This window comes from Prinia subflava, chromosome 6 (genome assembly GCF_021018805.1).
Source record: "Prinia subflava isolate CZ2003 ecotype Zambia chromosome 6, Cam_Psub_1.2, whole genome shotgun sequence".
Lineage (NCBI taxonomy): Eukaryota > Metazoa > Chordata > Aves > Passeriformes > Cisticolidae > Prinia > Prinia subflava.
In genome coordinates this window covers 22,828,950-22,852,805 of record NC_086252.1, presented here as the reverse complement: position 1 = coordinate 22,852,805, position 23,856 = coordinate 22,828,950, and the positions used below count along the sequence as shown (strand labels likewise).

The 23,856-nt window shown below is 42.2% G+C and overlaps 1 protein-coding gene across 4 annotated transcripts in view; it reads right to left on the bottom strand.

The window, feature by feature from the left end:
* Window positions 1-23,856, bottom strand: part of RBMS1 (RNA binding motif single stranded interacting protein 1) — a 142,680-nt gene that overhangs the window by 86,230 nt on the left and 32,594 nt on the right. The window contains exon 1 of one of the 4 annotated variants that reach the window (XM_063400664.1): window positions 4,093-4,432. The exons of the other annotated variants lie outside the window; for them this stretch is intronic. Within the exon in view, the coding sequence (XP_063256734.1) occupies window positions 4,093-4,155 (63 nt within the window). The 5' untranslated portion in view covers window positions 4,156-4,432. Of the gene's footprint in view, window positions 1-4,092; window positions 4,433-23,856 lie in introns of those variants that run through there. 4 annotated transcript variants of the gene reach the window in all.

Sequence of the window (23,856 nt, the reverse complement as noted above, 5' to 3'; positions counted from 1 at the left end):
GGAAAAAGAGTCTCTCACCTCAAGCCAGTGATACAAAATTACAATTCTTACAGTACTGAGAGAAAGAAACAAATCCCAATTATTTAACCACAGATATCTGTTCCATCTTAGGCTCCTCAGCCTTCCCCCACCCCATACACGCAGGAGGTGTCATGTCAAATCCCTGTGGGCACAGAGTGCTCCATAGAGAGCCGCACGTTTTGAATTATGACCATGCCCAGGTCTTGCAAATTTAATGAGGTTCCTTCTCACACACACAGACACCACACACAGCACCAACTGGGAAATCCTAAAGCAGGATTACAGGTGGAGCTTCTTGATAGGTTAAACCTACAGACAGTGAAAGGCTAATCCACACTTTCAGCCTAAAATTGGCAAAAGCTTTCTCCGTTTCACTGCCATTAGAAACCCACCTTAACCTTCAACTTTCAGAAAACCCAGCGTGCCACACAGCACTTGTTATTAACAGAGCTACATGAAAAGATTGGTCAAAAGCTTTGTCTGTCCCCCTGCACACAGGCCAAACATCAAATCAGTGTTAAATTCCTCACGTGCAGCTACACCCAGGTAATCCTGTCGAAAGCAGCAAACTATGTAAATCTCCTTATGCCGGTGAGATAAACTCAGCAAATGTAACAAGAACCACTGTGACTGGGCAAAGCTGTTAAAAGGCACCGAGCCCGGGCTGAGCACCCAGGCTGTGCTGGTAGGAGCCTGCAATCGCCTCCCTCCCAGGCCTCCAGGGCTGCTTCTGGCTTCCTCTTCGCGAAACCTGAGAGCAGAGGAACCTCCCTGCACAAAGTGATTTAAAATCCCTAATCGAATAGCTGGAGCAGCTCTGTAGATTCAAAGAGCAGATGGCAGGAGAAAGCCTAATTTTCCATTTATGATAATTTTACACAGTGTAGAAATATTTACTTCAGAGGAGCGCCTCCCAATTTACATGAGAATGACAAAAGTGGGAGGAGGGACAGAATCATCTCGTTCTCAACAAACCAAGAGCTAAAAAAGCCTGTATTAAGCAGTGTATTGTATGTCATTTTGTTTCCTTCTCATTATGGATGCACACATGTACATTCTTTGCAATAGCTCAAGTAACCTTGATAGCAAAAATATTAGCTTACACCTATCCTTTTCAGACAGGATGTATGGCTGTGAATGTTGTGATAGGTTATTACTGCAGATATTGTGTGGCTTTCATTCTTCAACAAGACCCACATCTGCATTTCAAATTAATTCTCAGATGAGCTGTCACTCATTTAAGCAATGTCTCAATTTTAAGCCTGGTAAGAGTACTTTTAATATATCTGTCTGCCCATAATGCAGGAAATCCTTTTGAGCAGAGACCACATTTTAATATTCTTACAATTACTATAGAAGAGAGAAGATGATCAGGCCAATCAAATCTGACCTGAAATTGAGAATGTTGACTCACTCCTACATGTTGAGTCACTCCTCACTCCTACTCCAACACTGTACATAAGTTGTACAGTGTGGATACAACAGGTAGCAAACTATATTATAAGCATAGATTTGTTCATAAAACAAAACAGTTATTTGAGAAAACAAAGAGAGAGTATGGGTACAGATCTGAACCTACTCTACCTATATGGCATTTTGTCAATGTTTTAAACTAAGATGGAAATCCACATTATATGACAATGCCTTAAAAATAAATCAAGTTAGTGTCACCTTGTCTTTTATCAGTTAATCACTCACTTTTTCAACTGAATCTGCTAAAGACTCTTAAGAATGAAACAGGATAGTACTAAACATAAAGTGTTCTTTTATTATTCTGGCATGTATTAAAATACCAATAGAGACATACAAGCTGCTCAAAAGATTTTAATTTCTAAGTTACTTAAAATTGTTTCAGCTTCACATACTACACACTGTTAGCATAGGAAATCCAGTTACTCCTTTTAGAGACATTGGTTGACAACTTTTCCTGCACTAACCATACCTAGTGTCTCAGGCTAAAGCTCAACTACAATGCAATTGTCTGAATATGGGTTACATAGAGCATACAGAGACTTAATCTCAACTTTTCTTAATTATCAAGAGTGGAAAAATTAGGCTTGCAGTGCTCTTCAGCACTGTTTGACATCAGCTCACCCCTTCAGGTGAAGTCTGAGTGAAAGGGAGATCAGAAAGCCAATTGCTAATCGACGTTAGTCTACATGAATGAAGTTAATAGGAGTTTTCCATGGACTTAACCGGAGAAAAGCACAGACCCTGGCTCCTTATGTAGGAAGTGTTTGAGCACAGAATAGCTACACACTAACAAAAGAAACCTTTGGTACCCAGGGTCTTAAGCCCACATAATACCCCTGCATTCATTTCTTTCTCTGCCTGTTGGGGAAAAAGGGTCTGTTTGTTTTTCTGATTCAGTCGGCCCTTTTAGCTCTTTGAATCTAAGGAGTGCACTGTGAAAAGAAGAGCATCTTATCAGGCTGCTCCAGACCAGCAGGCAAACTCACATGCACACATAAAGCACAGCCCTGCCAGCACGAGGCCTGGCCCCGCTGCCCTCGGCTGCTGCCAGCACCCTGCCCCGCTCCCGACCGCTGCTCTGCCTCACAAGGGCCCTCCTTGATTAATGGTCCTCTCGGGGACAGCGCCAAACTGCATCTGATGCACTGCCTTCATTTATAAAGTATGCAGGAGCACCAGGCAAGATGATCGGCATGGGCGTACCCAGGACATTTATTAACAACGAACCACAATCAGCACACACAATAAGCATGTTTTGTTATGGATGGACTTGAACACTTTGAGTACAAGATGCAAAGATAACTCCATGCACTGCTGGGCAGCATCTGCAGAGCGCTGCTGAGATAACACACCAGTGATTCTTATCAAAAAGATATTTTTATAAAATAACAGGGAGGAGAAAAGAAATAGCAATTTTTACTTAAGCTTCAAGAAACTGTAAGAGTCTAACTTTCACTGTCATGCAGGTTAGCCACACAGATCATGTGTCATTCCAACAATGCACCAAGAGTTCAAAATTTCCAAGCCTATGTCCTCATTATTTATATTAAGCTCTTCACTGTGTGCAGCAGTGATATCTGATTTCCTATTTCTGCCCTTAATGCATTCTGACCCCAAGCGAAATAGGACAAACTTCCCCAGTATTGCTGACTGAACCCGTCAAATTACTTGTTTCAGCTACTAAGTGCAGCAGACACGGAGCGATTTTTTTCTCACCTGGAAAGAAGCCTGCCATAGTATTTTTGGCATGCTTTGTCAAGCCGGTAGCTTGTCAGTGACCTCTACTCCATTTACCCTCTGGCACACGCAGAGAGCACGCTTTCTCACTAACTTAAAAAGTAAGTTTTTTTCGTTTCTTTTTGGAATTTAATCGAAGAGTCAATGAAAAATATTGCACTAAGCAGTAAATAATGTAACATTAATACCAACATCGGGTCTCGTGTGCGTAAAAAGTGCAGCCAAAGACAAACGGTACAGCAAGGTTGTGTAGCGCAACTATTTCAAATATTTTATTTCCAGCGACTAAACAAAAAAACAAAGAAAGAAATACCTCTTTTAGCACAGCTCCATAGATGCGAGTGCTCCGAGCTTATCAGAGATACCTCTCTGCCCATAAAATGTCCCAGGGTCCCCCTGTGCCCCCTCGGGGGGAGCTGGGGCGCACCCGAAGGGCGGCGGAGGTTTTCTGAGGGGTTGTTTGAAAGAAAAAATGCGCCCGGATCCCCTCGCTCATTTCACGCCGAGTGAAAAACATCCAGCCCCAAGTTTCGCTCTTGCGACATCGGGTCCTTCCTAACCTGTTGCCGAGCCCGGCGGGGCCGGCGCCCGCCCGGCCGCCCCGCACGCCCCGCGAAGGTGACCCGGCGGCGGCCGCCCCGGCACTCGCCAAGGTCAAGGCGCGGCTCTTAAGGGGAGGTAAAAAAATATATAAAAAAGGAGAAGAGAGTTTCATTTTTCAAAACCCAGCCCTCGAGAAGTCAGCAGGCTGTAAGCCGCAACTCACGCCAGTCGCCACCCCTCTCCCCACTCCTCCCCCAGCACCTCGAGGCTGCGGGGGGAACGCGGGGGAGCCGCAAACCCCCACACCCCCTCCTTTACCTGCTTCCGATACGGGGTCCGACCGCCGCCCGCCGCGCTGCTGTTGCTGCTGGGGAAGATCATCGCCCCGCCTGATCCCCCGCTCCCCCTCGGGATGGGGAGCAACTTTGGCGGCCGCCGGGCTGCGGCGCGGCGGGGCTGCAGGGCGCTCTCCGCCTCCGTGCCTTCTCCGCCGGCTGCGGCTCCTCGAACACTCCGCTCGGCCCCCGCCCCGCCCGGCCCCGCTCCGCGCCGACCCTACCCCGCGGCGGCCGCCCCGGCTGCCATCCACGGGCCCCCGCTGACCGCCGCCGGCTGCCCCAGCCCAGCCCGGCCCGGCCCCACCTCCCGCCGGCCTCAACCACCGCCCAGCAGAGGGAGGGAGCGCGGGGCAGCGCCGAGCCGCGCCGGGGAAGCGCGCAGCGGGCGCGGTGCTCGCGCCCCGCCCCGTCCTGCGCGGGGAGGGGGGCGCGGAGCGGGGCGCGGCGCCGGGGCGGGCGTGGAGCGGGGCGGCGGGCGCGGCTCCCCCCGCGCCGCGCAATGGTAGCGGCCGCGAGGGGCGCGGGGGGGCGGCGGGCCCGCGTGCCGCGCATTCCGCCGCGGGGCGCGCCCGGCGGGTGCGACCCCCGAGCGGCGCAGCGCACACCCCGCGGAGCCCCGGCCGCGGCGGGACAGCGCGCTCGGCGCACCCCAGCGCGGGCCGACCGCCCCGAGGCCATAAACGCTGCGCCCTGTAACTCTCTCAAGTTTTCCTTGACTAGGGATGGGGAGAGGGGAGCAACATCCGGTCACAGCCCTCTCCAGTGCCTCAAGGCAGCATTTGGGAAGCGAGGGGAAATTCTTCGTTTCTTCACGAAATGCAGGCCTAGGGAACGCTACAGTTCTTAGGCTGTAAGACTGGGACATACGGAGTCATGGAGTTCCCAATTTCACTCCTGGCAGTCTGTACTGTTTACATTACTATATTTACATTACCCACTGATGTTGACAATCTAGTTTCTAAGAAAGCCCAGAGCTATAGCTCTGTCAGGCCACTGAGTGATCACTGTAGAACTTCTGTCACGGACATGCATCATCGGCACCTTTTGGTTTCTCTTCCTCTTTCTGACAATACGGTGGCCCCGCTCCCCTACACCCCAACATGGCCATGGGAAACAGCTGTGAAGAAGCAGAAAATTGCCAGGTAGCTCATTACTGAAAAGCCAAATAGTATGTGACAATGCTAATATTTACAAAAACATATAATCTTCAATTACTGACTTCCCTGGAAATAATCTCTATTTTGGTGTCCTAATATATTGCTACTACAGATCAGAGCCCATCTGAATACAGCGAACAATAGGAAAGCATCAACACTTGGCAGAACTACATTCTGCATAACTTTCCTTTTTTTCCCTCTTTCAAGTCCTAAAATGGATCTCATTCTGTTTGGCCTTGATTTGATAACGCAAGTTTAAGGTCTGCTAGTACTGGATGAGAAGCAGTGCAGCCACATCATGATCACTGGCACTGGAAAATATTTGATGGAATAAGTTTGTATCAGCAGATTTTATGTCAGGTCAGGTACCATCTGTCTGTACTACCCTAATTTCATGTTGGATCATGGAACATTCGTATTCCCATTGCTGGCATAAAGCTAGCACAGAGGCTTAATGCTAGGATAAATTCAGATTCCCTGGTGTGGCTAATGCCTCATGTCTGCTTCACAACAACATCAGTTGGCATCAATAGTGAAAAAGCAACAATTCAGCAACTGATTCTGAGTGAAACCTTTTTTTTTTCTTTCTCTGATCAGGTTAATTTTCTTGCAGATCATTTCCTTTGCTGGGTTCAGCATGTGGCTGTGCTGCTGCTTGTGCCAGTGCAATGGATGGAGGAAGCAGTGAGCAAAAATAGGCAGAGGCAAGAGGGTGGATATGAGTGCTTGTTTTGGCAGCATTATCAGATTATATTGGCTTAATACGTTCATGTACCTGTGGCTTAATTTGACAGAACTGTAGCCGTGTGCTCATGCCTTCCTGAGATATACCACACACAGGAGTCAGTCTGTGCTCTGATCTATTTCAGCCCCTTGGTCACAGATGTCGCCATCAGACTCCGTGCTGAAGAACTGTCTTAAAACAGTACAAACTGGAATGGTGACAGGCTACTTTTCCTGCTCATGTCTCTATTCCCAACTGAAAAACAAAAAAAATATTTTCTGGACACCGTTGCAGTCACCCCAAAGGGGTGACAAAGCTTACATCTGCTCCACCTAAGGGAGGGCTTTGTTAGCTGGAGATCTGTATAGTGACCACACCTTCCCCTCGCAGGGAAAAGCTTTCAAAAGCCATCAGTCATCCCTTGCTTCCTTCCCTCTCCTCTTCCTGCCCCATCCCCCAGGGAAGAGGCTGGAGGGATGTAAACACTACATGCTCGATTGGGTCTCAGTCACTGTCGTACCAGGGAAGGCTCTCAAGAATATTCCAAAGCAGCATCTGAAACGCTGCAGTCTTGCCCTCTCTGCTGTCACATGCCCCAAGGCTTCCTGTGATTTGGACACGATTTCCCTCTCTTAGATTCAGTATGTGGCACATTTCTCTCAGTTACCAGTTTACTAACATATTAGGAAAACACATAACAACAAATCCTGTAAACATCGACTAGATCACAATCTAACAGTATCTGATTATTTATGTTTGTTAAGGAAAAACTCATTACAGAATTTTCTGGGAAGAAAAGTTGATATAATTTCCTAAGTGCTAATGTGCTTTTCAACGCTATCTGTTCTTTTTAAAAGCCTTGAGTAATCTGTCTCCATTTTTGTCTCAAACAGGGAAATAGCTGCCTTCCAATAGATTTGACAATGTTATCACGAATACCGAGCCAGACTCCTTACAGCAGTGTGTCTGAGAGAAAGGGACAGCAGCGCTAAATTGAAACAGGAGAGTTTCTGACTGGACATCAGGACAGCCAGACCTTGCTCTGAGAGGCTGTGCACTCTCCATTCTTGAGCATTTTCAAGACCAGAATCCATATAGCCCAAAGCAACCCGATCTGATCTTTTTGCTGCTGCTGCTTTGGGCTGGAGGTTGGACTCAGATGCCCTGAGGTCCGTTCCAATCTGAAGCTCCAGAACATAGGCAAAATTATTTCTGTGTAAAACCCTGTATTTGAGATTATGTTGATAAAGCTCAAGATAAGTGCCTGGACTTTTCAGTACTTGTGCAGTGATATATCAATTCAAATACTGACAACACTTTTCCTACATATTTTCTGAGATGCAAGAAGCATGCTTTGTTTGCAAAGAACAGTCTCACTCTTACTGACTTAGCAATGCCAAAACTGAGATGCCTAATCTATCAAATGTATGCAAATATGATCATAAAAGTCATATTTTTAAGGATTTTGTTATTAACTGCATACAACAGGTGTGAACAGACTTGCAGGTAGTCAGGCATATTGTTGCTTGCAGTTATAAATGAGCAATTCCTTTTGATCCTGAGGGAAAAAGGTGACCACAGGGTCTAAGAGTGCCTCTATAAATCATTCAGAGCTTCTTTAAATTACCCAGAGTTGCTGATTCAGGAAAAAAAGGAAAACTTATGAGCAGCTCTGGTGCATTTTAGAAATACAGTGTAGCAATTTACATTTGCTTGTTTGCTTGTAGGTTTGCAGAGAGACCGTGTAAATACAGAAAGAAAGACTTGTTTGGAAACCTGAAAGTACTGAAAGTACTCAAGAATCTTTCCAGTAATGTTTATCAATTTTAACAAATAGTAGACTGGCAAAACGAAGCCATTATTTTAAAAACAGTTCTACACATTTAAGCTGCTACTTTTACCATTTCTGTTCTAAATCAAATTCATGGCTTCCCTTACTTATCTCAAAATTCAACCAAAGTAGCTATTTTCCCTCAGGGCTTTCAGTGCCTCTGTAGGACAGATGGCCTCTCAGCCCTGGATCTGCTTTAAACGGGAAACTTGGTCTATTGCAAACCCCTGTGAGTCCAGGCTGGATCTCCTGAATTTCCTCACAACTCTGCTCCCCTGACCACTTCAGAGCCTTCTCAAGACCCACTAGTGGAAAAGTGACCGTGGGCACCTCATTTCCCCACCTTGAGGGTATTGAGGAGACTGACACAGTGCTCAGTTCCCTGAGCATCCATCCTCCATCACACCCGGTCACACTGAGAAAGATAAAAACTAGAGTCAGCAGGAAGCGGAGCCACAACAATGCAAAAATACTTATAAATACTCGATGCAAGCCAAGGAAACAGAATGCAGGGCTGAACTTTGAGAGATATTGAGCATTTCCTGTGAAGAGTTAATAAAGGGATATGTGAAGCTGAGTATCATATAGAAGCAGATTTTTAATTTTTGGCTGAAATTCATCTATTAGATCTGAAAGCATGAGAAGAATTTCTAACAGCCAAAGGAAACTTCATTATATGGGAAGCTCCTTCAGAGATAAATTATCTCAAAATTAATTGTTTTTATTTAAGTATTCCCAGTATACAGGTAATGAAACAAATCTGTATCTGGCTAAGTGAGAACGAGGAGAGGTCAGTAGAAATGGGACACAGTAATGTTGTGAACATGCCGAACACCTTATATATAAAATCTTCTGTATATTTTATTTTTTTTAGAAAAATAAAATCATTATGAAATGATGATTTCTGCAGAAGTATATGATCTGCTAAGAGTGAGGTATTGCATACACAATGAGACGCTCTTGTTTAAGAATGCAGTCTTCAAAATAATCACATGAATATATTCAACAATAAGAAAAAAATCTCCATGATGATCTGAAAAGGAAAAACAAATAATCTTTTCCAGCTGTACCATTTCAAATATACCGGTACCAAAGTACCAAATTACTTTATACTAGAATATGATTAAAAGTGCCGTATTATCACTCATTATCAAACATGTGTGCATCATCAGTGTAACAGATTTTTTTTTTATCTGAACGCATCAGCTCATTCTCTCTGGGAGTCCTCCATCCTGTCTCTCATTTTCCTGTCACCTAAACTGCAGAGGTTTTTCCCTTAAATCCAACAGCTCACTGTGAAAAAAAGAGCAGTCCTCTGCTCCCTGCAGTGCTCACAGAACGCATCTGCTGTGGCCACTGGGGTTGCACCTCCAGTGCCATGCTTTGATTCCTAGTCGTTTTGGCTTGCTATTCATTCCTTCCATGCTTCCTTAAATGTTCTTGGAAAGACACCTAATATAAATTGCACAATTATACATAATTGTTGCCATTCCTTCACTGATGACTGGTATTAAGAGTACGAACATAGTGAGCAACACAATCTCCTGCTAATGCCATGCCAACATTTTATATTATGGAAAGCACTATTTATTATTTGAAAGACATGACAAGATACTTCTTTATAGAAGCATTTCCACTGTCAAACAAATCCCCTTCCTAAATATACCCTGTATATTCTGGGAAGCACAAGTATGAAACATAATTACTGTAAAGGATTACTATGTAAGAGAAATTTAAGGTGGCTGCTCATAATCAGTAATTAAAACACAAGACAAAATCCAATCTTCATCTGTGGAATGAACTGAAATGACTCTTAAAGATCTCATTTCTGCCATTAGCCTGATAATGTTGCTAGACACTTGTTTGAAACTATAAAGCAGTCAAAGTGTGTAAACAGTTCCGAATACATTGTAGAATAAAATAATAAAGACTGTCCAAAATGACAAAGCATTTCCTTTTTCTGCTCTGTTATTAACTGTGTAGAAAGTTCATCAACATTATATTGAAAATTATTTCTTTCTTAACATAGACTACTAAGAATAGTTTACTCTGTTGACATGCTTTTTTGACTGTCTTTTTATATTTTGTGCAGAATAAATTTATGGAACAATAGAAGAAGTAAGCAAAAATATTGGCTAAGTATTTTCTAGAAAACAATGACTCCGTGCTGATATTTGATTTTTATATATTTACATTTTAATACAAATATTAATAATAGATAAAGCAAAATCTGGAAATGCACAAACATTTTTTCTAAATCTTCACTCCATGGGGTTCTAAAGCAGCGTCATATACTCTGTTTTTTAACCAGAAAAAAGGCTCCTTCTAGCCACAATATGTTCAATTTTGTTGTGCTGGGTTTTCTTGGATGACATTATTCACCATTTTGGCCAGGCTTGAATGGTTACTATTTCATGAGAATTTTAGAAATAAGAAAGAAATTAAAAGACTTCTACAGTTAAAATGTTTAAAGGCTGAGAACAGTTAATGACAATGAAAAGAGAAATCACTGCACAATGGTTAGAGTAGAAGGTGTGACCAGAAATCATCTGGACATACATTTTATTTCTTTGTGTGTTGTTATTTTGATATCTAAGGCCAAGAAATAGCTTCAGATTTGTCAGTGCACTGCTGCTATAGAAAAAAAATCAGCCTCTTGCCTGGTCTTTACACATCTATAATTAGGGACATACATTTCGAAGCCTTGAATGAAACAGGCACTATTTGCATTGTAAGCAGATTTGGTACTAATGCAAGGAGGAGCAGGCAGGAATCATAACACACGTGGAAGAAAAGGAAGAAGACAGAGAAAGTCACGTATGATAAGAGACATCAAAAAGATGGAGTTGCCATCACTAGTGCAAAGTCAGGCTTGTACACTCAAGCATGGGCTTGAAGAATACCTGAGGAAAAGCCAGAGCAGGTCCTGTTGTGCAAAGCTCTGCTGCAGACAGCAGATGAGCCAGACTGGGAACTGCGTACAGGAGGTGCATACATGTGGGTACCTTAGAACAAAACCACAAAACACCACTCTTGCCAAAGCTGTTGTCATAAAATGACTCTTCTTGCCTTTTTTCCCCTTTTCCTCAAATGAAGTCCTGTCATGTTTGTTCGACAAATACTAGTAGTCAAGTGAAGAACTGACAGCTCTATCCACTGACAAGCACTGTGCAAATTTTTCCTGTCCTCACACACTTCCCTGTCAGTTAACTTCATTTCTGACCTGCAAATGTCTTTACAGTGCTCCAGCTCCTCTGAGTACACCATCAACACTGTACCAGCTCTCTGGGGTCCACTTACATCATCTTGGCCAGAGTGTGAGAAACTATTTTTCATACAGATTTCAAAGGGGCATATAAATTTTACCTGTTTCAAAATTACAGCCTTTACCCTCCATGTTTGTTTTATAATCATCTGTAAACAGAAAGATGTTTGTTTATAATGCACAATCTGATTTTAATGACCTAATTTAGAGTACAAAGTGAAGAAACACAGTCATGTGTCAGAAGTTAAGCAAATGTTCAATAATGAGCCTTAATCTTATCTCATTTTCAATATCTTTAAATAAAAATATCCACATAAACCTTAGAATACTTCCTGAAGTACCTGGAATAGCTTGCATTCCTGAGAGGCATTATGGATTTCAGTTTGCCAAAGAAGCTGTGAATTGTATTTTTCTCTAAAAGTACATGCTCTACCCCTCTGAATTTTGAAATTGTGTACTTGCTACATCTGCAGCACCTCCACAACATCAGTATAGCACAGAACAAAATGATCAACAGATAGATCTTCAGAACAAGCAAATTCTTCTTCCCATATAAATTCAGTTCTCATAAAGGTCACCTGGCTCATGGTCACAGCAACGAAAGACCTCCACCATCAAGGCATTCAGCACTGGCCTTGGAAGGTTCTCCCTGCCCCAGTAACCTGCAGAGCTCACTCTCAGAGGTGAAAGAAGGGTGCAGCTCCTGCTGCTGCAGCCCTTCCCCTAAGGGCTCTCCTGAAGGTGCAGGGTGTGGCTGATGCAGCACAGACAGGTGAAAGGCAGGAGCTGAAGACCAAAGGCATCTCGTGACACACTGTCTGTCCCTCAGCTGCAAACAGGGGGTGTCTGCCACTTCCACTGAGCTAAACTAGCAACCAACTGCATTGCTACCCCAAGTTTGTGTCTTCACCATCAGCATAAGGGCTCCTGTAATTTAAATTCAGATAGGATCTGAATATTTATGTTCAGTAATCAGTAAATTAATCAAGATGGCTAGGACAATTTATTTCAGGGAGTAACTCATAGACTTATTTACTAATGCTCCATACTAAGTGTCATGGGCTGGCAGCAGCACAAATCATGGTGGGAAAATACTTTATTGCATCATAATTAAGATTTACATTTATTTAGGTAAATAGGTTCTTAGAGTTGTTTTCTACATATTCTCTTGAGTTGGATTCAAAGTATTTATCAGATATTGCACAACCATATTTCAAAGGTCTGTTCACGAATATCAATGCACATAAATCAAACATAAAACCTGAAATGAAATTCTGGTCTGATCAATAGATTTACAAGCAAGTCCCAGATTTCACCCAGAATGAAAGCACTTACACTGTGCTTTTGTGATTTACTGAGTTTATTCCTCAATATATTTAATGCTCAGAGATGCTGAAAAGGAAGAAAGCTTCTATTCCTTTACCCCCTCTTGCCCTGAGCTTCATGGTTATGAGCCCTTTGTTTAATCCTTTTGCTTACTGATTCAAGGCACTAACCCGGCAGCTTTTCTTTCTGCCATGGCAGGGAGTTGAGTTCATTAGGGTCATTAGGGGTCTAAACAAGACCATCACAAATTAAGTGGCCGGAGCGCACCGCGGGGGGAAGGCAAGGTGGGAAGGTGTGTGTCCCTCCTGGGAGGAGGCTTCACTCAGTCTAGGCTCCCTCATGGAATTTTACTCGAAGTATTTTCACTGACAACTATTTTTTTAACAATACATTTCCAGTCATATTCCAGAAAAGTGAAGTTATTGCAGCAGCCAGACCCCAGACGTGTTATGCAGATATGCTGCAAGAGGGGTGGGTGAGTGAGTTCAGATAACACAAGAATTAAGCTGAACTTTCGCCCCTAGTTCCAGTGTTCTTTGAAGTTCTTCACTGCCTTGGCAACTCCTCCCCCTATCTTCCACTATTGCAGCTTCTGTCAGAGGCTCTGCATAGTCAGGATTTTCTCCATTCTGGGATGTTCAGAAAGAATTTTGCACTAAGCTCTCCAGGGGCCAGATCTTCTCAATGTTTCCGTGCTTGCAAGTACAGCTTGCTACACTAATTTCTCAGAAGAGCAAAACTCCCAGCTGTGTTTGCTGAATGGGGCTCTAAGGCAAAAATTATTTCAGCAAATGGCTACGGGAACTTTCTATGACTACTTACTAGGAGGAAATAGATGATCTTCTTCTAGCAGGATTTAAATTTGGATAATTTTCTCAATAGTATTTTAACATGAATCTGTGAATAGATGCCCATACATACACATCAGACTTTTGCTACTTATTCATCAAAACCACAAGCAAACAACTGCCCACTTCAGGACCTGGTCTACTTGTCCCCTAATATAATCCATAAGGACATCATGAAGACAACTGGGCACTATCATAATACTGCTTCTGACCCTAAGACACAATTTACCATTCACTATTCTAAAGATCATTGAAAAGTTCTCATGTAAATATTTGTTTACATAATTTGTTTACAGATGAAGCTTTATTGTATTTTTCAAATTTATCTGTCAGATATAGTATTCAACCTAATTAGCTGAACTCCAGTCCAAAATACCATCTGACCGTATTTGGTGAAGTACACAAAGATGTGTTTGGACAAACAGAATGTTTTTGCAGACCCACACATACCACTGCTCCAGAACACAGGCTTAGGTACTCGAGAAACAAGGGAAGAAGGGTAATGAGCTGGAAAGGCAAACATGTCTGCTTCTTATTCCTTCATTGTAATCAGTTACTCTACAGCAGACAGTCTCATTACTATAAATTACAACTAGAGGCACTTTTGCCTTGCAAAGGAATTCATAAAAACATGTCAGATCATGTCAGCTGAGATGTTATATAAATCACATTCTGCAGTAAGTGAAAAAATACATTTTGCATCCAAGTAATTCTAGATTGTTTTCTGAATAGAGCCCACTGTTTCACAACTCAAGAAGAATTGTCATCAGAATTACAGACATCACTTAAAAGACATGAAAGTTGAAAATCTAAATATGCTTAAATACTTCCATTTTAATCCCCTTGTTCATTACATTTCCACTAAAGTTGCTACTTCATTCCACAGCAGGGCTGTTCCCAACAGTGCCTCAGACTGTGTAAGCACACCATTAACTTCTGTGCTTGCATGTATGGAAGTGACATTACCCAGAGAAAAAGGAGTGTTCTGAAATCAACTACAAATGTAATGACAGGAGGTATGAGTAAAGAAAAATCCTTATTTTGTAATACTAACTTCAACTGCTCCTGCACCAGTAACTAATTTCTAACTTTTTCTGACACTACGAGATCTTTGCCTTTCTTAAATCTGATTCAGTATTTGGTAACTTGAGATAGAACAAACCTTTTTTCCTAGCAATGACATACAATATGACAGTTCATGGATGTAAATCATGTAGGCACATGATTTTGCAGAAACTAAGCCAGAGTGAAAAAAAGACAAGAGAGCTGCATTAATCCCTTGGTGACTACATTCAGTGGGCTATGCATTAGTTTCACCAGCAGATTTGACTAATTTTTTCTTTCTTCATTCTCACAGAATGGAAAAGAAAAATAGGAGAAGCTGAATTTTTGAGATAAAAATGACTTAAACTGCAAAATAAAGCCTAGTTTGCATCTTCATTTTAAAAAAATTAAACAAAAATATTACATATTTTTTATCAAAATATGTAGTACATGGCCACAAATCAGCCTAAGCAGCATCACAAATAACAACTCATGTTGGGCTTCCTTGCTGTAGTTTTTACTCATGTCATCATAGGACACACAAAAAAATCTGTTTATTTCCACTAAAAAACTCAGGTTAAGTCTTTGAAATGTCACCACTGTAGACGACCTTTAATTTTTTAACAAAACAAAAGGCAGTCTTAAATTAACTAAAAGGTTAATTCTAGAATGCATTACCATAACATTTCCATTTAAAATAGTACCTTCTCTTATAACCTGTGTTTCAGATTCCTCAACTGCAGTTTGTTTAAATACTTAAAATTGTCTAATTCCCGATTTCCAAATGTTTGGCTGATAAAATTCAAGTTGAATCAAAACTGTGCTAGACCTCCTTTGTTAAAATGCTAAGCCAGCCAGGCAACGTGCCTCTCACTAACCACAGCCACTTCTTGACTGACACCATCGATTGCCTGCTAGGCAGCTCACCCTACAATGGAAATTATTTTATGGTATCTACCTACAGATCTCAATTGGTGCTGGACTGCTCCTCCTCCTTGCTTCTTTCATGAACTGCAAACTATAAAGTAAACATATAGGGGGTGGGGGGGAGGGGAAGGGAAACCCTTCAAGCTGAGAAACTCCAGGCCTCAGAAGACAGATAGTGCTTAATACTATTTACTGTAGCACTGCAAGTATTTGGTAGCTGATCAAACCAATAAACACACCGTTTGGCAGAAAGGGGACTTGGGACTACCTGAATGGATGTGAGCTCCTTTTCTTCACTGGGACTCCATTTGTAGCAGACCTGATTTAGGAGAGGTCTCTCCCTGCCATAGCATTCCCTCTCCACATCCATGCCAGCCACTTATTCCACCCTTCAAAGCAGACATTACCACACTCCTTAGCGGGACTGCTTTATGTGGGTGTGCTATGAAGTGGAAAAGAAAACCAATACAGTTTAAATCTGCACATGTTCACATACATGTTTTCCTAACGTTCTGATGTAGAGAGCAGCTGTAACATAACACGATTGGCTAGAGCCGGGAAAAGAGGCAGAACTTCTAAATCCCACCCAGCTGCCAAGGGAACAGCAACAGCAAGACACAGTCTGACTGCAGAGCCCTGACCAGCCTCAAAACTGAAAGCAAGAATTTAACCTGGGGTTTTACGTAGCTGCACATAAAATGTTTTCATTTTGAGAGACATTTGCAAACACAGAATATCCTTAGTTTTGTTTTCAAATCTTAAAGAAACTTGCAAAGGAAATAATCTCTGTTTAAAACCACATTTCAGTGAAAGACACTGTGGTATACTATGTGCTTGGAAACAAACTAATAAACCTCCACAAAGAGAAGGAAAATGGTGCAATTTATTAATCTGAATATCAGCAGCTTAAAAAAACAATGTGGAGATGTTGCACATTTAACAAAAAGCTTAGGTTCACAGATTTCCTCACAGGCAGGGCAAATCTTTTTCTTCAACAGCTGAAATCATGGTTACAGTAACTTCCTATTCAGTCATTTCCTTAATTAAACCATTGAACTTTAATGTGAAATGCAGCCATTACAAAACCAGAAAGGAATCTGAACAATAACAATCCAGTCAAATGGGCAGTGCAATAAGAAACAGCAAGGTCAAGAACACTGGCTGGCACGTTTTGGTTGGAATCAATGATGCTGTGATTCCCTGAGATATTAAATGAAATTCAAGTAAACTCTGTGCTGGATCAAAGCTGCATGATATGATGCAGTGAAAACTTGGCACAAAGGGGTTCTCCTTAGTAAAGGCTACTTAAAAACAAACTGTATGTAATCTTTTTCCAAAGTTTTTGAAAGGTGACAACTTTAGTCCAGCAATAGCTGTGCCTCATCATCATCTCAAACATCTGTCCTCCTCTAAAACCGAATATTACCCAAATGGATGCATTTTTTAGTCCCTTTTTGTCTCCCTTCTACTCCAACCCTGAAGTGCCAAAGGGTCAATGTTCTCATCTTAAGCAGGCTCTTTCCTGTGGACACTCACGCCTGTCTTTGCCTCCCACAAATGGTCCAAATGCCCAGACAGCCAAAAGCCAACACCTGGGAGGATGCTGGTCACCACTGCTCTACCCAGGGCAGCGCCTGCTGCATCAGCAGCACTGGCTCTGTTCCTTGAGCAGTGCCAGAATCCCCGCCTGGCTGCAGTGCTGGGACACTGCCGGCATTCAGCAAACAGGGCACCAGTGCAGGAAGCTGCAAGGAGTTGCAGGTGGGCTCCAGGTACCACTCTGCCTCCACAGCTGTAAGGCCTGCACTGTGCACTCTGCCTCAGCAGCAGCAGCAATGCAGCTCGTGTGTGCTCCTACCTGACCTGGGCCACATCTGCACAGCCAAACAGACACAGATCTGGTCAGAGTTGGGTTTTGATAGTATTCGACACTCTTAGCTCTTTCCTGCTGTCCAGACAGTGATAACTGTGTGGGTTTCCAGTTACACAGCCCCCTCACACTCTGGGTAGGTGTGAAGGGTCACGGAGTCACTGCAGGGAGGGGCATAATCCATTTTCCAGGATGGTTTAGGTGAGGGGGCATAGTGACTTCTGGAAAATCCAAGGCCAATCTAAACAGACAGCAGCTTAGTTTTTGAGACATCAATAGGTCATTAAAAAGTAAGAGTGATAAAAGAGTTTACAGAACAAATGCTATCAAAATTCTGGTGCTTCCTATCTAGAATTTAGATACTTATAGAGAGATAAACTTTACATTTGATCAGGATAGTTTTGACTGGTATAATCAAAGATTTTGCAAAACAATTGTAAATATGTATACACTGCCTACACTGCCTTTTTTTTTTCCCTTAGCTGTTTTACACCCCTTAATTCAAAAGTGAAAGGCATGTTAGATGTGAGGAACTGCCTGACCCAGTGGGTCCATGTCTAGCATACTTGGGTTACCTTAAAACTTCAAATTGGGCTAAAGAAACAATGTTTAATTGTTAAGTGTAAACTTTGTTGCAGAGATTGATGCTCAGTGAAATAGGCACAATAAAACTTGTAATTATTCCAGGTATCACCATACCACCAAGAATACTTAGTTAAAAAACCAAACAGATCAAACCTCAGTTAAGAGATTACTTTTAAAACACTGATCTATTCAGGCTGTGGAATAAGACACAATGGTGATCTCTTCTCTGCCTCATGCAGGACTCTTCTAAATGTTTGCCCCAGCTAATTTTGTTCTTAATTGGGAAAAAGGATCCATAAAGGTAAAAATAATTTTAAAAATCCCTTAATTATGCATTTTAAAGTGCATGGTGTCTGCAGTCTGACCCAGCTCGCAGACAGTGGGATTTTTTTTCCATGTAATGGAATGATGGGTATCATGTTGCTAGCTTCAATGCTGCAATCTGATTTGCACAGGCCAGCCCCAGCGGAGAGCTACTGAAATCAGCTGGATTCTTTTACAGTACAAGATAAGAGTGTCCAGATAAGGCTGAAGACTGAGGGCTAGGTCCAGAGCCTGCTGATTTCTCTAACTGGCTGCACTGACATTCCAGCAGAGCCCCCGTGGCTCTGCCAGCAGAGCTCTGCAGGAGCAGGCAGTGCCCCAGCTCACGCTGCAGGGCCCAGCCCTCACCTTGCGCTGGAAATGCCCTGCAGCAGCACTCTGGATAAACAGAAATCTTGTTTTCACAGGTGTCAATCCAAAGGGACTTTTTGGTCCCGTTTACAAAACCCAGCGGGGAATGAATCCTGGATTTCTCTGTTGCTAGGTGCATGTAAAACACCGCAAGTCTCTATGAGCTAGTAATTAAGTAATAATAGCCATCATAAAATTGCAAAATTCCTATATACTAGATAAGACCATAATCCTGCTGGGTGATATAGATAACCAACTACTTTTTCCTTGAAATTAAACATAAATGTGATGATATTTACTGACATGTTATTCTTAATACTGCTTTTACTTTTCAAACTCTGTTAAGAGAAATGTTTTTCAGTAATTGTTTAAGAAAAACAGTACTTGTATAATAACGCTGTTAGACTGACACAGAGATATGGAGGCTTTGTTTGTAATGAAGATACTTTATTAAAGGGAAAATAAATCTGCTCCTGGGATGGATCTCCAAATTGAAAGGGGTTTTCAGGTGATGGAAGTGAGTATTGTGCTGGATCTCCAGCCTGATTACTTCCTGCAGGGATGGTTTTGTCATTGTGCCACCACCACTCCCCTGTGACTTCTAAACAACCCAGGGTCACTGTGTCCTCTCTTTAATTAGTATCTCACTGCTGGAGGGAGGGCAGAATGTCAAGGAAAAAAAGACTGAGAAGACACTGTAAACAAAGGTCCTCAGGGGCACCTTAACAATTTGGACAAGGAATGAAAAAAATGTTCTTTTGTTGGCAGCAAAACGAGAAGAAATGTTGGGGTGGTCCAAATATTAATTTTAGTTACATGAATTTGGATAAAATAAAGAGCAATCATGCTAAGAAAAAAAAAGAATTCTGTTCCCAAGAGGGCTTTATCATCCAACAGATAAGGATGCATCCTACATTTTACAAGAAATCCAACTCAAATATGGTGCTCCAACCATAAGGCAACCAAAGCCCTGAGGAATAGTTTCTGCTTCCTTAAGCACTATGACCTCAGTTGGGGTGATAGCAATTATTTTTATTTGCATTAAAATAAAACTTCTAATGGGTATTTTTTGTACAAATATTTGGACTGCAATTTATACCTATATTTTTCACAGAAGAATTCAGATAATCCAACAATTAAGTAAAATAGCTTATAAAGCGGTAACAGAATCCCACCACCTTCACACTAGATAAGTAACTTGCCCTAAAAGTTCTCTAGACTGATGAATCACAAAAGCAGCAAATATTACTAAAGACTGGACTTACCATAAGGCAAATGTTGTGCATTTGAGTTATGGGTTAAGAGTTAAAAACATTTACCTTTTTTACTTTCTGGAATCAACAATATGATAGAGAAATTTCCTTTTTTTTTTTTTTTTTTTTTTTTTTTTTTTTTTTTTTTTTTTTTTTTTTTAATGTAAATACAACAAAAGGGCCAGTGCTTACACAAAATTTTATTTCCCTTAGATTTTGGAGTATTTTACAACATTTTGTAAACTACTCTTTTTCCTGTTATCTCCTGGTAAATCAGGAAGTGAAATTTGATTTTAAAGCAAAACTCTGCTGACAGGAGGGTTTCTCTTTAAAGCTGACAGCATGAGAAGTTAAATGGCAGTTTGTCAGTCACTTGGCTATTGTAACACATAGTAGGTGGCCTTCCCCCTCCTGGAATTTCCTGCTCCAAGGTAGGCCCTGAGGTCACTCATGCCATGAGTAAAGGGAAAGGGAAAAGAAACCACACACGCTTCTGAAGAAAACCATACACGCGAGGAGAAACTGATGTTTGGAATGTCGCATTAAAAGAGGAGCCCTAAATTCAACCTGGAGCCAGAACTCACACCCCATTCTAGTGCCTGCTGCCTTGAGCACTCAGGCATGGATCTTTCTCAATTTCTGCTGTCAATATGGCCACAGTTTATATTAAATAATGTAATAATGCTAGTAGGAAGAAGGAATAGACTCTATAGCCTGTGGCTGTGGCACTGATCCCAAATATAAGAAAACCACATTTGAATCTTTTCCCTTATATTCTGTTCCCAAACTACTGGATGCAGAACCACACGCAGAGTATATTTTGGTCCTTAGGTGCCCACAGAATTAGGTACCACTTAAGGCAGGGCTTTACTGGAGAGCCTCAATGACAGACTCAGCTGCTCAGCCCCCATATGGATTCAAACATTCCATTCCTCTAATTAAAAACAATTGAGCAATTTGGGTTTGGTGACTTTTCTTTTTGGTCTTGTTTTAAGGTCCTGGATCATGCAGTCTCATGAACAATAGACTTATGTCAACACCTTTAACACGTCACTTCAGCTCATGGATGCTTTTGGTTCTGTTTTGCCTCCTGCAGCTCCTGAGCAGTGCAGTCTCCGGAAGGTGTGGTTCAGTCCCAGTGGCCTAAGTCTGGCTGCGAGCTGAACACTTTTCCATGGTTTCAGTCAATACCCAGCAGTGACACTCACCAATCCGCAAGTGAGCTCAGATTCTACCTTTGGATCATAGCATAAATATATAAAGAATCTCACATTTCATCTTAAATACATTAAAAAATACTAAACATCTCCCATCTCTTCTGTGTAACATTGCAGTATTAAACTAAAGAACTGTCTGATTTTGTAATTTATTTTTTTTTACTGAATCAGATGTAGCTTTTAAGTATTTCTCTTTTTAAATCAGTCTTATGATTTTCATGACCTGACTTATGGTACAGGTTAGAGTGCCATTCTATGTGCCCTAACTCTTTTCCCACCTCACACAATCACAGCAGAAAATTATTTTTAAAATATAAAACCAAGCAAACCCACCAAACTCTCCGTGTGAGGGGAAATAAAAAGCACATTTGAATCGTATGAATTTTAGCTTTAAAAACATTGACATTGATTAAAGATTTCCATAGTGTACAATTTACAAGAAATTACCTCAGCAGGGTGAATGGATTTGGTTTCATAATCACAAAGTTCCCTAACTCCACGGTATTATATTCCAAGCAAGCTTGTGTATTAAGTTTAATTTCACTTTTTTCAGGAAGTGATTTTACTCAAGATTGAATACAGCTGTTAGCAAAGCTCACTGTTCCAAAAATGCTTCAATGCAAACTGAAAAAAAGAGATGTTTCTATAGGTGAGGACTTGCAGCCAAGCTCCATTTTCAGAAAACACTACTGAAAAAATAGTCTTCAAATATTTAAATACTAAAGAATGGGAGAGGTCTGTGGAACACATTTGATGACTTAAACGAATTGCTCCATCTTCTTTGACAACAAAAGCTAGCAGACTCCCTGCTTTTACAAAAAGAAACGTGACAGTAGATATACCTGTTTTTATTTTGTGCCAAGCATTAGTATCAAACCCTCACTTTTTGGGGGGGTGGGTGGGGGTTTAGTTTCATTTACTATTTCATCTTGATTTTGTTCTTTTAATATTCACAGAAATGTACACTGGCATACAGAACAGGGCCTCTGCAGAGGAAACGCTGCCAGCTAAAAACACAGGATGTAATCGAGACCACAAGAGACACATACTCAGTTATAAATGTAACTATGCTGGAGGTATGGGAAGGAAAAGAAACCCTCTTATTTTTTGCTGCCAGTTTTAATTGTTTCAGTGATATTTTCCCACTCCCATTTTTTGCCAGTATTAAAAGAAGAAAAATAATCAAATTTAATTACTTTTGCAGCTAAGATAACTGCCAGATTCAGTATCCAGCAGCCCAGACGTGCATTTCTCCTTGCAGGAACTCCCCGGGTGTTTTACACACATCTCGGATGACAAGCACACACTCTTCGTGCAATGCAAGCTTGAGCAGGGCACTGTCTGGTCAAATAAGCACCAAACGCATAATTAAAAACAATACTAATATAGTCTCAAAACACCCCACCCCGAAACTAAAAAAACAAAAAACAAAAACCAAAAAACCCCAATAACGGCAGAAAAAAAAACCCCAATAAAAAAACACTAAGGGAACTAAAATTTAAGACTGGTAGAAATACACAGTGGTAATCCATTTTCATCTCTGACTCGCCTGCTTTGAGACAAGAGAACTGGGAAGTAAAACAGACTAAAAAGCGGGGGGGAAAGTAAAAAAAATTCCTGTCTTCTACAACAAAATATTTTCTCTGAAGCAGTCGAGAGTAAGCGAGGTCCCTAAAACGCTTCCCATTTTAATAATAAACGTGTTTCATTACAATAGGACTCCAGACTTTTAAACCCGCGGTTCACAGGCGGCCCCGGGCTCCGAGCGCGGGGTGCGGCCCACACGGCCCGGGGCGGGCTCGGGCCGCGCCGCCTCCTTATCGCCCGCGCCCGGCGCTTCCGAGCGCGGCGGGGAAACACCCCCGGATCCCGGGGTCGGGCCGGCCGCTCCGCCCGCGGCAGCGGCGGGAAACCCGGGAAACTCCCAGGGAGCGAGCCCTGCCAGAGCCTTGGCGTTTGGGCACAGCGGGAGTTAACTTTTCTCTTAACTTCACGGGAACAGCCCGGCCCGGAGCGCGGGAGGAGCTCCAGCTCTCAGGCTCTCGCAGCCATCTTGTCTTTCAGCTCTGGAACTCACCGAGCAGAACAATCCCCAAGAAAAGCTCCTGACGCTAAAATTCCCCGCTAGAGGGCACCCCAAAACCCCGCGGCAGGACCACTGAGGCTGTGTTCAATTAGGGAAGTCGCATTTCGACTTTTTCGGAAAGTTTGTATGTGATGTATTTAGAACACTCCACCGCCCGCCCACAGCCCCCGGTGCTGCAGAGCTGCCGCTCCGTTGCCAACAGCCTCCCTGAGTCACCGCAATATATAAAGCAACCTTGAAGTTTGGAGGCTATCACTGTTACACAGTATTTATATAAATTCACCAGTTCATAACGCGCTTCAGAAATAGCACGGAAGTCAAAACTCCCCCTACAATATTTTCTATATGAGTATGTACTGTCTGAAAGGCAGATACGCGTCCACAGGCGCAAGTGGAATGCGCAACACAAAACCTCTTTTTCCAATCCTAACGAGGCTTCCCTGGCTGATGTGCAGGAATAGGGAATAAATTCTGCTTTTGCTTAAACCATCAGCCGTTTTACCTTTGAATGGTGAGGGCAGAGTTAGCTCTAGATGAACCTAACTGGAGGGGTCCCTATGTTTCCCCATTCAGTGGCTCTAGGATTCCACACAATTTGCAGCAATGAAGCAGCTCTTGGGCATCAGCTAAAAAAGCTGTAGAGATGGGTCAAGTCCTGGGATGTATTTGTCAGTTAACCTCCATCCATCCAAAATGCTCTACAGCCCCTTCCCAAAGTGTGGTTTGTGCAGAAAAGATGCGTTTTGCCTTGAACTAAGAACATCACTAGAAGTTTCTTCTTTGCCTATTCAACATTTTTCCTTTGGAAATATAATTCCTACAAAAAAAGGAAAGTAAGAGAAAACCACTTTGCACAAAATGTAGGTTTGAGACCTACATTTGAGCAGTAAATTTGTGATAATAGACAGGAGTCTATTCATATGAAGTTTGACAATA